This window comes from Octopus bimaculoides, chromosome 18 (genome assembly GCF_001194135.2).
Source record: "Octopus bimaculoides isolate UCB-OBI-ISO-001 chromosome 18, ASM119413v2, whole genome shotgun sequence".
NCBI classification, from domain to species: domain Eukaryota; kingdom Metazoa; phylum Mollusca; class Cephalopoda; order Octopoda; family Octopodidae; genus Octopus; species Octopus bimaculoides.
This window is the reverse complement of record NC_068998.1, coordinates 15824660-15842260: the sequence shown is the minus strand read 5'-3', so window position 1 is coordinate 15842260 and position 17601 is coordinate 15824660. Positions and strand designations below refer to the sequence as shown.

Genomic DNA, 17601 nt, shown 5'->3' with positions numbered 1-17601 from the left:
GTGGGTGCTTTTACGTGTCACCCGCACGAAAACGGCCACGCTCGAAATGGTGTCTTTTATGTGCCACCCGCACAAGCCAGTCCAGGGGCACTGGCAACGATCTCGCTCGAAAATCCTACAGGAGCCAGTCAGGCGGTACTGGCAACGGCCACGCTCAAAATGGTGCATCTCATGTGCCAACCGCACAAGAACCAGTCCAGGGGCACTGGCAACGATCTTGTATGTATATATGTGATTTGAATTTTAAAGCTAATGTTCTAAAGAGCATTATGTCAGTTTAGTTTTGTCTTTGAATAAAACTGTTTAATAAGAAGCATTATTTGACATATTCTGACAGGAGACCTTTGCTTTCTCTTTCTCTTTGGTTCTCATCTCCAACTCTTCTCTTCCAGCTAAGTATGTGGACTATAAGCTCCGGGCGGGAAATAAAGTAAGTTCTGGTGTTTACTATTTCATCAAAATACCTGTCACTTGATTTATTTGTAAATTGTCAGTATAGAGCAAGCATTAGTTGTTGCTTTTTGTTTTATATAAATTCCAGATTCTAGGCTTATAGTTTAAAGTTTAATGATTTCGAGGTTTTTTTTTTGTAGTTCTTGTAAAAAAAATTCTGCTTTCCAATGGAAATTTGTTATTACAATTAATTGTCATTTTATTGAAAAATTCATGGTTCCAAAATCCACCCATAAGATTTTCAGATCTTTCTATTATGGTAGTAGCCAGTTCTGAAATTCATTTGTTCTAGTTTCTAAAGGAATTAAAATAAAACTAATGGAAATGGTGATTTTTATATTTGACCCTGTTGTTAGCCACTTTCTTAAGCAGCACAAACAGTTCTCATGAATCACTTACCTATATCCTTTTTCTTCAATAAACAGAAGTATTTTATCATTCAATAAACAGTAGTGGGGACTTATCAGCGAATTAATTAGACAAATATTGGCTGTAGTATTGGACCAATCAAAATTGATTCAGTTACAAACTAACAAGGGATACTCTGTAGTTGCTTGACTTCCTAGATATAACTTCCACATCTTCAAATTATAAGAATTGCATATAAGATAATGTATTCTTAGAGATATTAACACTACAAAATGAGGACAGGATCGTCATGCCTTTGATCAAAACGTCTGTCTATTCAGGGTTGATCTGAAGCTAATGAACAAAAGTAACAAATGTTTTGTTCTGTATTATAAAAAAAGCTTCTGATAAGCTGACTTTGCAATCCACTTTTGAATTTTGCTTTTATCCTCTTATGTCACGAAAACCCACATTAGAAAAGTACAGACTTTACACATCATCTCAATCTTTTTCTTATAATAATCTTTTGTATTGTGCTTTTGTAATTCTATTGTTTATTGAAATAACTTGTTAATTTAAACTGCTTTATTATTTATAGGAAGCAACAGAAGAAGAATTAGAACGGCTTTTAGATAAGATAATGGTTCTGTTTCGATTTATCCATGGTAAGTGACTGAAACTAATATTTAGACTTTTCTTTTCCTGCTTCTTGCTCATTGTTAAGTTCATTTTTTTTTTTTTTTGAGTAAAGTTGGCAAATATCAGTAAGTTTGTATGCTGTGGGAAATTAAGAACTCTGAAGTTTTGAGCTAATTTTCTCCCTGTGATGGTCTTGCTTAAAATGTCTCCTCTCCACTGCAGAAAGTTATTCAACATCAACTTTACTAAATGCTTTTTGGTGTCAAGACCACTTCTAGTTTCCTGGTTTTTGCCTCTTCATAATAATTCATTCAGGCTGCAGTAATCAGTATATTCACTCATTTATTTTATTTTGTTTTAGGAAAAGATATGTTTGAAGCTTTTTATAAGAAAGACCTTGCTAAGAGACTTATTGTTGGAAAGAGTGCTTCAGTTGATGCAGAAAAGTCCATGCTGTCAAAACTAAAACAGGGTAAGAATTCTTAATCAGTCTCTTATTAGCACAGCTATTTTATATAAACACTGGTGAATGAGGGTTAACCAATGTGACATTCTGTTTGAGGGATTTTTTTTTCTGGACCTGTTTAGAGGAGGAGGAGGGTAGTATATGTGTTCTTTGTAGGTCCTTTTAGTTTGATAAGGAATACATATTTAGGGTAGATTTAGAAGGGAAGTGAATCAAGAAGAGAAGGAGTACATTTGGTTGGTAGGCCAGAGGTGTTATGTAGTTTGTTTTGTACAGAGGAAGGATAATCCATTGCAATAGTGGAGGGAAAACAGTGGATCACTGATACAAGCAGGACTTTTGTCTGGGAAGTGTTTGAGGAAAACCAGGCTGCATTGTCTTCATTGGAGAATTTTTATCAGGATCTCTTCATGGAAGCATTGCATTGGTTGTATCATCATCAGTTAACATTCGTTTTCCATGCTGGCATGGGTTGGATGGCTTGACAAGAACTAATAAGGTCAGGGGTCATACCAGGTTTTATAGTCTGTTTTGGCCTGGTTTTTACAGCTGGATGCCTTCCCTAATGCTAATCACTTTACAGAGTGTACTGGGTGCTTTTTCATGGCACCAGTGTTTTTATGTAGCACCCAGCATTATGTAACATAATCACCAATGGTTTTTATATGGCACCAGCTCCAGTACTTTTTACATGGCACCAGCTCCAGTACTTTGTACGTGCCATCAGCAGCAGTACTTTTTATGTGGCACCATCACCAGTGCTTTTTACATAGCACCGGTATTGTGTGACTCCACCACCAGTGCATTTTATGTGGTACTATCACCGTTGCTTTTTACATGGCCTCAGCATGTAGATGATATTTGTATGCAGAAAGTTAAGGAGTGAAGGGTAGCATCATCTGTGTTGAAGTGTTTGTGGTTAGAGCAATAGACTCCTGTGTTGAATTGGGTATGTGGTTTGAGGTAGCGACAAATTGTTCTGTCAATCCTGAGATTTAGAGGGCTGGGAAAATAGAGTAATAACAAGAGGTCTAGAGATGAATAGATCAGGTGGTTTTGGATGGTTGTTGATAGAGTCAGAGAAATTTTTTTGCTTGGTAATGGGAATACAATATTACAAAGTTAGTATAGACCTTCTTGGCAAGGGGCCAGAAAGCCCAACTGAGGTATATTAGTGTAAGCGTAAAGGGTTGTGCATACATAAAAGCATTCTTAAATTTCTTGATAGTTGTAGGCACTGCAGTGATGGTTAAAAGTCTCTCAGTTGATGAAGGGTGATTTTTTTTTTTCTTCCTCTCCCCCAGGTGTTGTTAGTGCTCTTAAGCCCTACTACTAGGAATTTCGGCTTGTGAACTTTAGCTAGTGGTAATTATTTTTATAAGTAGCTAAAATCCAGTAGAAAGAGTAGGCTGAAAATTAATGTGTAATGTTCATACATGTTTAATATACTATGTTACTATAAATATATTGTTCACAATGATACATTAGTGTGTGTGTGTGTGTGTATATATATATATATATATATATATATATATATATATATGATTGTTGACTGACAAAATTGCTAGTGTTAGGCAGAATGCCTGGTTGCACTTAGTAATATCTATTTAAAGATCTGGGTTTAAATCAATGGTATTAGCTGTATCTTTGTGTGTGTAGTGTACACTGAAAGTGCTCTGAATAATTGAAAATAAATTATTAATTACAGCTATGGTAATAATGTCTATGTAAATATGTAAAGGGAAGAATCTCAAATATATACAAAGCATATATCATCATCATCGTTTAACGTCCGCTTTCCATGCTGGCATGGGTTGGATGGTTTGACTGAGGGCTGGTGAGCCAGAAGGCTGCACCAGGCAAAGTTTCTACCGCTGGATGTCCTTCCTAATGCCATCATATATATATATATATATTTTATTACCTTAATCCTGAGCATAAGATTTGAAGTGCATCTCACACATCTGAATTAGGCTGAAAATTGATAAATACAGTTAAATAATATAAATAAAATACTATATACAGACAACTGGAGTCTGGTGCAGCTCACTGACTGGCCAGCTCCTGTCAAACTGTCCAACCTTTGCCAGCATGGAAAACAGACCATGGATCAATATAAAGCAAACGGAATGAATGTATCTTACATATAGACTTAAATTGCTTTACTTAGGTTGTGTGAAACTTTTAAAGCACTTGACTGAGTTTCCCCAATTAGTCTTCTATAACCCCTGGCTACCTAAAATCTTGTGACTGGATTTGGTTGATGGAAACTGAAAGAAGCCCATCATGTATGTATATATGTGTGTATGTTTATGTGCACCTTTATCTTGACATCAGGTGAGAGTTGGTGACAGGAAGGGCATCCAGCCATAGACAGTCCCTTTCAACAAATTCCAGCATGGAAAAGTGGCCTTGAATGATGATGATAATGATGAAATATATGTCTATTGTTGTGTGTTTGTACACATGCACATCTGGGACAAAGCTTATATGATATAGGAAGAATTTGTAGTTATGTTAAAGACTATCTTTTGTGTACTTTGAATTTTAGAAAAATCTCACATGTAATTTTCCTTCTTTTTCTTTTTTGTTTAGAATGTGGAGCAGCTTTTACCAGTAAGTTAGAAGGAATGTTTAAAGATATGGAATTATCAAAGGATATTATGTTAAATTTCAAGCATGTAAGTTTCTTGTATTTAATTATATTTTGATACATGAAAACAATTGATTTGGTAGTGCCCCAACATAGCCACATTTGATTGTTTGAAACCAATACTAGAAAACAAATAAAAAGAAAAAGAATTCATATTGTTGTTGTAATAGGATTTTTTTTTTTTTAATTTCTTTTTAGTTTGTAGAAATTTTATTTTGAGTAATAGGAAAAATTAGGACGGAGTAAGTAGAGATTAAAAGCCTGTCAAATTATTTCTTCAGAAAGATGAATGCATAGTTAAAAAGAAAGATAATATTTGAAAAAATCAAATGGCATTTGACACTAAAACAACTGTCTGTTCATTTGGTAGAAGGGGAAGAAGTTGAAATATATTCATGAGACTTTAATTTAATACATGAACTTGAAGAGTTATATGTTCTTATTGAAATTATCATTATTAGGCTTTTTTTCATTATTATCATTATTATTGATATTATCAATATTAGGCTTTTTTTTCATTATTATCATTATTATTGAAATTATCATTATTAGGCTTTACTGTTACTGTTGTGTTTTTCTATTAATATCTCCGATATTATCCACCAGCATATGCCTGCACGTTCTCAGCCTGGCGGTATTGATCTGACTGTAAATATTTTAACAATGGGTTACTGGCCTACATACCCACATATGGAGGTGCATCTTCCTGTTGAGGTAAGTAAACTACCTTAATGACCTTCCCTTTTTGTTTTCACTCTCTTTATATGAAACACGGTAGTTGTTATATTGTTAAGGTTCTGGCCTAATGACCACGTGTTTAGGAGATCAAGTCTTAGTATACTTCTACATGTTCAATCAACATGACTGACAAGTGGTTAATTGGTTTGGTTTATACTGAATTTAGTTGATGATGGTAATAATAATAATAGTAATTTTCTAACATAGGCTCAAGGCCAGGCATTAAATTTTGGGAAGAAGCTAGCATACACTAATAGACAGGTAATGTCAATGTGCACACATGAGATTGTAAGTGATTTAAGAGGAAAAACTGGGTATAAGAGGCATCAAATGTGTACAAGAGAGAAGACTGTGTTGGTTTGGTCATGTGATGTGTATGGATGAGGACAGCTGCATAAAGAAGTGCCAAGCTCTAATTGTGGAAGGAGTAGATCCAAGAAGACATGAGACAAAATGGTGAGAAAGGATCTTCAGACGCTCGGCCTCACTGAGGAAATGACAAGGGACTGGGAGTTGTGGTGATTTGCTGTATTTGAGAAGACACATCAAGCCAAGTAAAATTGCTGCCATCCAGTCATTTCATCAATACAATTTCACCTGTCTTAGAAAATTAGATCTGTATACCAAATGGAATTTTAATAAACATTTTCTTCAGGTTCTGTTGGTTATTGGTCTTGTTTCATTGCCATGCATCATCATACCCATACATTCCTTCCAATGAGTGTCAGTGGTTCCAGATATTCCAAACTGGAAACTACAGCCTAGAGGATAGGCCTTGTCCTGGAAGATCTGTAGAGCTTGATGAAGACGTCCTGCAAACCTTGGTGGAACAAAATCCCATCATAACTGTTGAGGAACTAGCAGAGAAGCTTGGATTTGGTCATTCAACCATTCATTGATACCTGCGTACCATTGGAAAAGTCAGCAAATTGGGTCAATGGGTTCCTTACAAACTTTCCGAGTATAATCACATGCAGAGAGGGAATGTATGCTCTTCTTTGCTGTCATGTCTCACGAATGAACTTTTTGGGGACTGAATAGTGACTGGTGACGGCAAATGGGTTCTCTATAAAAATGTCAAGAACCCAAGATGGTAGGGAAAAGAGAAACACTGGCACCCTAGGCTAAAGAAAGTCTTCTTCCACGTCAGGTGTTGTTATCTGTTTGGTGGGATATGAAAGGTTTAGTCCACTTTGAACTTTTAAGCCCAAACCAAACGACAACAAAGATCTCCAAGCAGCTTGAGCAGCTTAAGTCAGTGCTTGAAGAAAAACGACCGTCTTTGATTTCAAGACGAAAGATGTTTTTCCATCAGGATAATGCTTGGCCACATACAGCGAGGATGACATTGAAAGGGTAGAGCAGTTGGAATGGGAAATGATGCCCCACCCACCATATTCGCCAGGCATCGCCCCCATCTGATTATCATTTATTCCACAATCTTCAAAATGATTTGGACAGGAAAAATATGAATTCTGTAGACAAGGTCAGAACAGTACCAGAGGAGTGAATTTTGGAAGAGGGGCCTTGCAAGTCTACCAGATAGATGGAAGAGCATTGTAGAAAATGAAGGAGAGTATGTTTTAGATTTTTAAAAATTTATCTTAATTTTGAAAAATAAAAGAAGTATAAAAAAAACTACATTATTTATGGGATGACCCAATACCTTAATTAGAGCCATTTATCACAAATGTGTCTAAACAGGATAAGTACACACAGTTATTTGTTATTTTGGTGCAGTCTTTGCTAGCAATAAAATACGATGGTAATAAGTGAATGTACTCTATATATATATATATATATATATATATTTACTTTGTTTCAATGTATTATGTTTCTGTCATTTCAGATGGTTCAATATCAAGAAATATTTAAGAAGTTTTACCTCGGAAAGCACAGTGGTCGCAAACTCCAGTGGCAGCCTACGTTGGGTCATTGTGTCTTAAAAGCAGAATTTAGTAACGTGAGTTGTATAAATCAACTAGTTTGGTCATATCAGCATGCTTTTGATTTTGGAGTGGAAACTTTTCCTGTGCAATGTTGTTTGTTGTTATTTAAGTGATGGATGTGGGTTTTCAATAAATGATTCTAAGTTTAAATTCATTCTGGAAGGTGTAATCTATTAGAAAATTGCCTAACACAAAATGCAGTTTCATAAAAAAAAATATTTTGCTCACCCCTGCTAATGGTGATAAAAGCTGAACCTTATTTGTCACTATATTCCATAACACAGATGAATAAAACTTCAATATTGTGTGAATTATGAAAACAACTTCATATATTTTTTCTTAAAAGCACCCACTACACTGTCTGAGTGGTTGGCATTAGGAAGGGCATCCAGCTGTAGAAACTCTGCCAAATCAGATTGGAGCCTGGTGTAGCCATTTGGTTCACCAGTCCTCAGTCAAATCGTCCAATCCATGCTAGCATGGAAAGCGGACGTTAAACGACGATGATGATGATGATTACGAGTGTCAGGTTAGCATTTAGTGTACCTTCTGTTGGAAGCCACATGTGCACATTTATAGTTTAATTGTTGATTTTTTTTCTTCCACTATTGTCTTTCTGTAACAATCCTGGAATTTCTGATGATGGAGCTAGTTTTACGAGGAACATGAGCAGGCTACATGCTTAACAGTTGTGAGTTGCTTGGTCTCAGTTAACAAGCATGATGGCTCTGGTTTTCACAATGAGTGTCATAGCTATTTCAACAGAACTACTTTGTGGTATTATAGCATAGGCAATGACTGACTCAATGAGAAAAGCTAGGATTTGAATTATAGATACATTCCTTCTGATAGTTTATATCTGTTCAATTTCACTTAAAAAGCTAGACTTGGGGCTACAATCGAAAACACATGCCCTTAATGCAGTACAGTTGGATTAAAACCAGTATCTCATGATAAGGAAGTGAACTGCTTAATCATTTAGCCATCACATATACAGACACTTCAAGCATTTTGTCATTCACCAGCCTAAAATCAACCTTATACAGAAATTCTGCTCTTTGAGTTAAGTAGGTTGTTGTAGTACCTTTGAACAAAGGCATCGCAGTTGTGACTATCCTTGTGTTTTTCTAACATGCACTGAAATCCAGGATCATGTTACATTATTCAGCATATCTGTCTTTGCTATGATGGTAAGGTGTGTTTTGAGCAAGATTTAGTTGCTATTTCTAGTAAGTTGAGCATCTGCATAAATGTTTACCCATTCCTTCTATTCTTTTATTTATGGTAGTAGGGAATGATATGGGGGAAGATTTGCTAGTATTTCTTTCAAATTATGTGACCACATTGAAGCTCCATACTGGTTGTAGTTCAGCAGATTTAAATATGTAGGTGTACTCAGCTTTCAAAACATCACATCATGTACTGTAGGAGACTGCATTCTATCTAAATGACATTTCTTTCTCTTTTTAGGGTAAGAAAGAACTACAGGTATCTTTGTTCCAGACTCTGTGTTTCCTTCTTTTCAATGATGGAGATGAGTTTACATTTGAAGACATAAAACAAGCTACAGCTATAGGTAAGTTGGCGGCTTTGTTAACTCTCATTATCATGACTCCATACAAGGGGAGAAACTAGGTAGAGTGAGAATAGATATTTTATGGGTGAAGAGTTGTACAATCTCTGTGATTTGAACCATTCCAACACTAATCCTCATTAAAAGTGCTTCTATTAAAGTTTTTGGATCTAAATCCTAATCATAGATAGACAAGCTTCTCTCTCTCTCTCTGTTGAGAAGGCAAAGTGTATTCTTAGGTATATAATCACAAAAGGCTGGCTGCCTGACAATTCATGCCTTCTTTCCACATTGCTATGGTTTGGATGGGTTTGTAACACAGCATCAAAGTGGGTGTTAGTGTTATCTTCCATTTTTCTGAGTTTTTACCTCCTGAAGTTCTGTGTCTGTATCCTATTTCATGTACCGTTTACTGTTTTTATTAATTTTGTGGTCTGTATAGTGGAGCAGTAATAAACTGCTTGAAGAACAAACAACATTGGAAATGAATGACATTGCTAGTATGAAAATGACACTCATTTGCAACTATCATGTGATGACAAGACAAGTAGATAAAAAATGCACACATACCCTCCCCCATATATATATATATGTATTAAATGCTTATTCATGTATTTGAACTACATTACATTACACTATATCACATGTACCATCACAATTTTAATTCAGTTTTCATCACAACTGTCCAACGAACAGGAACGTGAAACTCTGAGTAACAGTCTTGTGATAATTTTGCAGCTTTAATAAAAGCATATTACTCTACCTTTGGTATTCGAGTACTATTTTTTCTGCCTTGTTTTGCACTTATGTGCTCACCTCTGTGTGTGTGTGTGTGTATGTATGTATGTATACACACACACACACACAGAGTTCCATCTTCCAAATCCACTCACAAGTCCTTGGTGGACCTAGGGTTATAGCAGAAGAAACTTGCCCAAGGTACCTTGCAGTGGGACTGAACCTGAAACCATGCTTGGGAAACGAACTTAACCACACAGCTACGTCTTTATTCTCTCCTCCTTTTTCTCTCTCTCTCTCTCTCTCTCTCACACACACACGCAATGTGGTGTTGTATGCTTATAGCGTATATAATGTGCAATGTAGACGTGATTTATTTCAGGGGAGGTAACTTAGTTCATACCACGAGCACTTTCGAAATGTAAGTATTTTCCTCATGTATATATTTACAACCTGCCAATTGGAATTTTATCAAGAAGACGAAAAAAAAAACCTTATTTAATAGCATAAAATTTCCATATTTTGTTATATTCAACAAGAGAAAAAACAAACAAAAAAAAAGAATTTTGGGGGAGGTGGTGCTAATGGTTTCTTTTTCACTATTTTACTAAAATAATTGTTATACCAAGTAACTGAACATCAATATTTATTAATCAATCAAAATGTCTTTGTACCAAAGAGTTTATAACCTTTAAATAGATATTACATGTAACAAAATGAAACCTTGGTTAAGTTAATAGCCGTAATTTCTTACTATTGCAGAAGACAGTGAACTTCGTCGAACATTGCAATCCTTAGCTTGTGGAAAAGCCAGAGTGTTACTTAAAGTTCCTAAGGTAAGCATTCATTGTGTTTTTACTTGATTCTGGTATAATTTCTCTGTTACAACCAAGTAGCATAAGACAAATTCTTCCATGTAATATGAGAGTCAGTGGAAATATAGATTTTGTATTACATTACAGAATTCCATGTCACAGTTATATGCAATATAGAGGGGATGTCTGCAGTTAGTTTCTCACCTTATTTTAGCTCTTGTGTGTATGTGTGAAAGGCAAGACTAGGCTAAGTCAGTAGAATAGTAGGTTCAACTGAAGGTGACAATGTTGAGAGGGCAGTTTGAATTGTGTTACCCTTTGTACTGTTGTGTTATATCAGTGACCAAAACACTCAACACAGGTAGGTAGAAGTAAATACTGCTGGTGTTTTTTGTTTTTGTTATTTTATAAAATTCTGATTCTAATCAGAGGAAGTGATATGCCCATGACCTGTTACAGGGCCTCCAAGACTGATACGAAGGAAGTTATCTTCAAACCAGAAACTAAGTGGACTCTGCTAAAGGCACTAAAAGGGTCATGGTAATGGTATCAAACAGGGCAGCAGTTTAAGCATACCATCCCAACAGCCAGTGGCATGATTTGAACTCGGGGCACAAAGAACAAGGAACGAATACCACAAGCCATCTAGTCAGGTGATCTTTCAGTCCTGTAAATCCACCACTTTGGATTGTTACTTTTTCACTGAACTTGCAAAAAAGGATGAAATGCAAAGTTGACCTCAATAAGATTTGAACTTGGAGAACAGTGAAACTTTCTGGTTGATGCTCTAACGACTCTGCCAATTCAGGCCTATGCACAATCCATGACTATCCCCATCTTGATTCAAGTATATCCAATATTCCATTTTTCCTCTCTTTTTAAAGACGGCAAGGTGTGATTTAGATTTGGCTGTCATTTTTACAGGAGCATACAATTCATGGCTGTTTGTATAAAATTGACATTCATTTCTCCTGCAAAAAAAAAGCTACCTTCAATAGGCCACAGTCCTTTGGTTGATGTATCTAAGTAAGTTAAAGGAACATAACTGTTAATTTTTACTGTTCCTGATTATTTCTATTTGTTTTGTCATTTTCATGTTTTATATGGGGTGGGGATTGAGGCTTACACATCTTGACGTCTCTATTTTTATGATTACTGAATAATACAGCTTTGAAGACTGGCCTTCATATTGTATTATTTGTCAAACTAATGTTTACATGTGTGTTTGTGCTTGTTGTTAACTTGTAGGGCAGGGATGTGGAAGATGGTGACAAATTTGTTTTTAATGATGATTTTAAACACAAACTATTCCGAATCAAAATTAACCAGATTCAAATGAAAGAGACGGTAAGTAAAGACTTTTTTTTTTTCCCATTCTGCTTCTATTGTTTTAGCTCCTGATCATCCCTGATTGAGTACGTCTTTGGTCAAAAGCACTCTAGCTCTGACCACCATGCCTTTTCCCTTTTTCAGACATGAAATATTTAGGTTTCTATTATCCAATATGTCCTTTGTTCACGTTGATTGGACCTATGTTCAACTATTCATCATTTGGTTTATTTTTTGTTACAACCATAGTATACAACCATAGTATACAACCATACAACCATAGTATACAACCATAGTATACCTGCATTTTACATGTTCTGCCTGTTGTCAGATAGTTCCAGGTATGCTCTGAATCAGCAGACCTATGTTCAGAGATGTTCTAGTTGTGACCATCTTGTATATTAAAGACTATATTATTCAATCGGTATGTTCCTCCTTGTTGATTAGGATGTGATCTGAGAGAGGCTGCTGTTTCTAGCAGGTTGACCAACCATGTAGAAGATCCCTCTTTGGCTCAAGGACTTAGTTAGAAAAAACAGTTGTATAAAAGCCAGAGTCTCTTATTTTCTTTTACAGCAAGAAGAAAATACTAGCACTACAGAAGGAGTGTTCCAAGATAGACAGTACCAAGTTGATGCTGCTATTGTACGGATCATGAAAACCCGCAAGACGCTCAGTCATAATTTACTCATCTCAGAATTGTATAACCAGCTGAAATTTCCAGTCAAAGTACGTATCTCTAAATCATTGTCATCTTTTTTTTTTTGTTGTTTGATCTCAGTGAATCAGAAATTTTTCGGGCAGTCGTTGCTGCTTATGATTGAGTGGATCAGTGGTCGAAACGTTCAAGCTGTGTCTAGGACTACATTTTGCCCTGTTTATCATAGCCAATCCTGTTGGATATTGCTACTCTCGTAGGAAGGCTGAATTATCTTTTTGTACTCCATGCCACTATGCTTACCACTCAACACCACCGTACCCAATGCTCTACATTTCTACAGAATGAGACGAGAGGCTGTGGTTGTTTGGTTGCTGGTAATTTGGCATGGCTGACTGGTCATTGAACCTGTTTTGGTAACTATGTTTTTGGTGCTGGAGGCACACTCACACATGCACACGTCTGCTTCTAATGAAATACAAAATTATTGTGACTGGCTGATATGCCTTTGATCAGATGTTCAACTATGCACATAGAAATACTATGAGAGACGAAGAGAGGCAGGGATATTAGAATTTATTAATTGAACATGGTTAACCCTTTAGTGTTTAAACCGGCTATATCCGGCCCAAATATTCTACTCATTTTATGCTCAAACTGACCAGAGCCAGTATCTCACACCTACCCTGCAATGTCATTCTAAAAATAAACAATTACATCTCTCAAATCTTGAAGTTACAAGATAATACCAGATTAATTTTTTAAAGTGTACATGAATAAGGATTACTTTTGACATTAATTTGAACACTAAAGGGTTAACATAACCACTGTCCCTCTCCTCAGACAATATATTTTGCCCTGAACTTGTTTTCTCTTCTCTGAGACCTGTCTTCTTTTTTGTTGCAGCCGGCTGACCTAAAGAAAAGGATTGAAAGTCTGATAGATCGAGATTATATGGAACGGGACAAAGACAACCCTAACACCTACCACTATGTTGCTTAAAAATATTGGCGCCCTAAAGATCAATATGGAAAATAATAATAATAATTATTATTATTTTATCATTGATAAAAAAAAAAAAAACCCAAACAAAAAAAAAAAAACTTCTGATTTTTGTTTCCAAGTTGTAGGACTGGTACCTTAAACGTTGTCTCCACACTTACCACTGCTTTCTGTTGGTTGATGGCGGATGTTTGCGGAGTAAGGAATGTAGTGTTGATGATGATAACGATGATGATGATGATGATGATGATCAACCTATGGTTGTGATCCTTGCTAGCATGTCTATCGAACATCTTTTATTGACATTGCCAACAGTTGGACAATTATGACATGTAATCTACTACTACTACTACTACTACTACTACTATTCCTCCTCCTCTTACTACTACTATACTTAATAATACTCTCATTTCTACCACTATGGCAACATTTACTACTACTACTACTACTACTACTACTGTGTTGGCAGATTGTGGGAGCTAAGCAGATTGAATTCCAGCAAGTGTTTTGCATTAGGCAAAAAATAATACCTGAAAATCCACATGGGGGGGAAAAAACGTACCCTGTTCTGTTTTATTTCTTTCTTTCTGTCTTTCTTTTCTTACTTTTTTTTTTTTTATCTTTGTGCTGTTCTCAGACTTCTGAGTGCCACTGTGAAGTTGGTCGTTCTGAATTGTTTAGATGGAATGGTTTAATAAAGACTGAAGAAATAACTTATCATTTTTCTACAACATTTATAGTTGTCTTTTTTTTTTTTTTTTTTGCAATCTCTTTTGTCTATCTCCCATTAATCAATTAATCTCTCGTCATATATGCGGGTGGCACATAAAATACACCATTTTGAGCGTGGCCGTTGCCAGTACCGCCTGACTGGCCTTCGTGCGGGTGACACGTAAAAGCACCCACTACACTCTCTGAGTGGTTGGCGTTAGGAAGGGCATCCAGCTGTAGAAACTCTGCCAAATCAGATTGGAGCCTGGTGTAGCCATCCGGTTTCACCAGTCCTCAGTCAAATCGTCCAACCCATGCTAGCATGGAAAGCAGACGTTAAACGATGATGATGATATGACAACCTTTTCATTACCAACCAACAAGGGATCGATCCTCAGCAGTCTTATTCAGTTTGGTAGAAATAATACTCCAGCCAAATCTCACTATTGCCTTAGAAAAACATAGAAGGAAGGACATATTGGGTAAACTATCTCAGATCTTAGATACACTACCATTGTTTAACGCCCACTTATCCATGCTTGCATGAGTCAGACAGATTGAGTTGAGGTAGGTTTCCTATGGCCAGATACCCTTCCTGTTCCCAAGTAAGGCAATATTTTCCCCATGTCAGATGTGTTTTTCACTGAAGACTGGAAGCAAGCAACATCACTTGTTTGGTGTTGGTTCCCCAGTTACAACCGTCACATGATGTCAAGACAAGGTTACACATTAAAAATGAACACATGCATATGCATTTACACAACAACCTTTTAGTTTTTGCCTGTCAAATCTAACAAGTATATAGGCGCAGGAGTGGCTGTGTGGTAAGTAGCTTGCTTACCAACCACATGGTTCTGGGTTCAGTCCCACTGCGTGGCATCTTGAGCAAGTGTCTTCTACTATAGTCTCGGGCCGACCAAAGCCTTGTGAGTGGATTTGGTAGACGGAAACTGAAAGAAGCCCGTCGTATATATGTATATATATATATATATATATATATATATGTGTGTGTGTATCTGTGTTTGTCCCCCCCTAATATCGCTTGACAACCGATGCTGGTGTGTTTACGTCCCCGTAACTTAGCGGTTCGGCAAAAGCGACCGATAGAATAAACACTAGGCTTACAAAGAATAAGTCCTGGGGTCGATTAGCTCGACTAAAAAGGCGGTGCTCCAGCATGGCCACAGTCAAATGACTGAAACAAGGAAAACAGTAAAACATGCATATGCATTTACACAACAACCTTCTTTTAGTTTTTGCCTACCGAATCGAACAAGTATAATAGAAGACATTTGTCCAAGGTGCCACAAAGTGGGACTGAACTCAAAGCCATATGCTTGGGAAGCAAGCTTCTTAACCACACAGCTATGTCTGCACCTATACACCGTGCACTTAAAAAAAAAAATTAAAAAAAAATACAGGGTGGTCGTGGTTGGCTGCAATGCCTTTAACCAGAGATATATGTTCAACCAGGACTGGCTTGACTTTAAATGACAACTACAGTAACCTATTTATATTCCTGCATCAGCCAAATTCTGTTGATTCCGGTGTCCTTTCATAATTTTTGGGGCGTTTTTGAATAACTAGAAAGCTGAAGAAGTGAAGTGGTTTTAATTTCCTTAAATCAAAGGAATCAAATATAAACTTTGTGCGATTTTCTTTCACAGGTTTTAAGAGAAAAAAAAAGAAACGTTGTTGGAGACTTACTGTACATAAGAATTTTAACATTTCCGGTAGTAAATCTTTTTATTAGATTTCCACTGCTTGTATTATCCTAGTTCATACGATGAACAGGAATATAAAAAAATATCACTTACCCCTATATATCTGTAATTGTGTGTTTTATATAGATTATCAATAATAAACGTACAAATACAGTTCTATATTTAAGAGATGAAGAATTATTTACATTATTTACATTTGACGGATATTTGTCCTCATCAACGTTGTGTTAACAACAAACAAGATGAGGACAAATATCCGTCAAATGTAAATAATGTAAACGTACAAATATATCGACGGAAAAGTAATGCAAAGCAAATAATAAGTTATAGAATTACATGTGTTCGAACCTACAGTAAGTTCTTCAATGATTTTTCCCCCCAATACATACCGGGTCTGTGTTCCAGTTCACTGTCATACAAAGTTATGATAAATGAAGGATTTTCATGTGGTCTAATCAAGTCAACATATAATACTTGATTATCTTCATAGATTCTAACAAAGTGCTTGCTCGTATTCGATATTTATTGAGCGAGTGAGTGCTATTAGACGAATAAAGGACACAAAATAAAAATTAGGTGTAACGTATCAGAAAAAGTACACAAATTGGGAATCGAGTGTGTAACCATTTAGCAACTAGATTCTTTGGTTTCAGTACTGGGTGCAGGCATTTATTTAGAATTATGCGTTTTAGTTTGGTGTTCGTGTTATGGTAGTTCTATACTGCGATTTGAATTTCGTACTTTTTCGTTTCCAAACACAAAAGGCTGTAACCGGTAGTTTGTCACGTCAGCAAAAGTCTGACCAGTGGGTTTGTTTTGTAAAAACAGTAATACCCTAACCACTAGGCCATGAACGGGTATGGTTGGCTGCTGCAGTAGTGGTAATAATGGTCACTGTAGAAGCAATGGCACAGCTATGACGTCTGAACTTCGTGTCGGCCTGGTGCCGGTGATGTTGATTTCGGTTTGGCTCAATTTCTGCTGTTTCTAAGACTTAGAGTCGTTTGCTATACGAAGTTGTCAAAGATTTTTCCAACAGGTTCTCTCAGAAGTCATTTTCTGTGGAAGTAATGGCACTGCTGTGACTCCTGAACTTCGTGTTGATATGGGGGCCAATTTGCCGGGTCGTCATGGAGGTTTCGGTATTGATTAGAGCAGGGGTTTTCAAACTGTGGTCCGCAAGGACAAGACAGGGGGTCCGTAGACAGCAAATACTTTTTATGGGCAATTTGATTTTATATGTTTTTTAATCGAAATCTTTTAATTGACAATAAACCTATTTGTTAATACTGTTAAATAAATAAATGTAAAAATATATGTTATTTTAAGCAAATATTTATGTATAAATTTCATTAGCGTTTATAAGGGGATCCCTAAGGTAAAGCCTGAAATATAAAGGGGTCCGTCCGCAAGTCAAAAAGTTTGAAAACCCCTGAATTAGAGCTTTGAGATAATTGTCCTGATTCACTTCACTCAGGCTTTAAATTTCGCCGAGGTTAACGTTACCTCTCGTCATCAATCTATGGTCATCACGAGGCAGAAAGAAAGTGCAACGTCTGCACTTGTTCACTGCAATCGTATGACAGATGCCATTTCATGCTAAGATAAAGAAGAGAGCTTATTTTTTATCTTGGTGCTTTCGAATTCCTTTTAAGAACACGGTTCGGCAGGTTTGGTCGGTGAAGAGACTTGCCGCTGTTTGGGATCATTCTTTCTCTTTAGAACTTTATTCGCGGTCTAGTCAAGTACTTCCCTTCCTCCTCTAGTAACTTCTTGCAGGATGTCCAAGACTAGGGTAGAGTGGA

The 17601-nt window shown here is 36.4% G+C and overlaps 1 protein-coding gene across 1 annotated transcript in view; it reads left to right on the top strand.

Moving 5' to 3' along the window:
* LOC106870643 (cullin-4A) overlaps positions 1–14092 on the top strand; it is a 53241-nt gene extending 39149 nt beyond the window's left edge. Inside the window, exons 12-22 of the mRNA XM_052974462.1 lie at positions 334–430; positions 1400–1466; positions 1802–1912; positions 4502–4587; positions 5166–5273; positions 7147–7260; positions 8717–8822; positions 10320–10393; positions 11621–11719; positions 12278–12430; positions 13266–14092. Of these exons, the coding sequence (XP_052830422.1) occupies positions 334–430; positions 1400–1466; positions 1802–1912; positions 4502–4587; positions 5166–5273; positions 7147–7260; positions 8717–8822; positions 10320–10393; positions 11621–11719; positions 12278–12430; positions 13266–13361 (1111 nt within the window). The 3' untranslated portion in view covers positions 13362–14092. The remainder of the gene's footprint in view (positions 1–333; positions 431–1399; positions 1467–1801; positions 1913–4501; positions 4588–5165; positions 5274–7146; positions 7261–8716; positions 8823–10319; positions 10394–11620; positions 11720–12277; positions 12431–13265) is intronic.
* The last annotated feature ends 3509 nt before the right edge of the window (positions 14093–17601 follow it).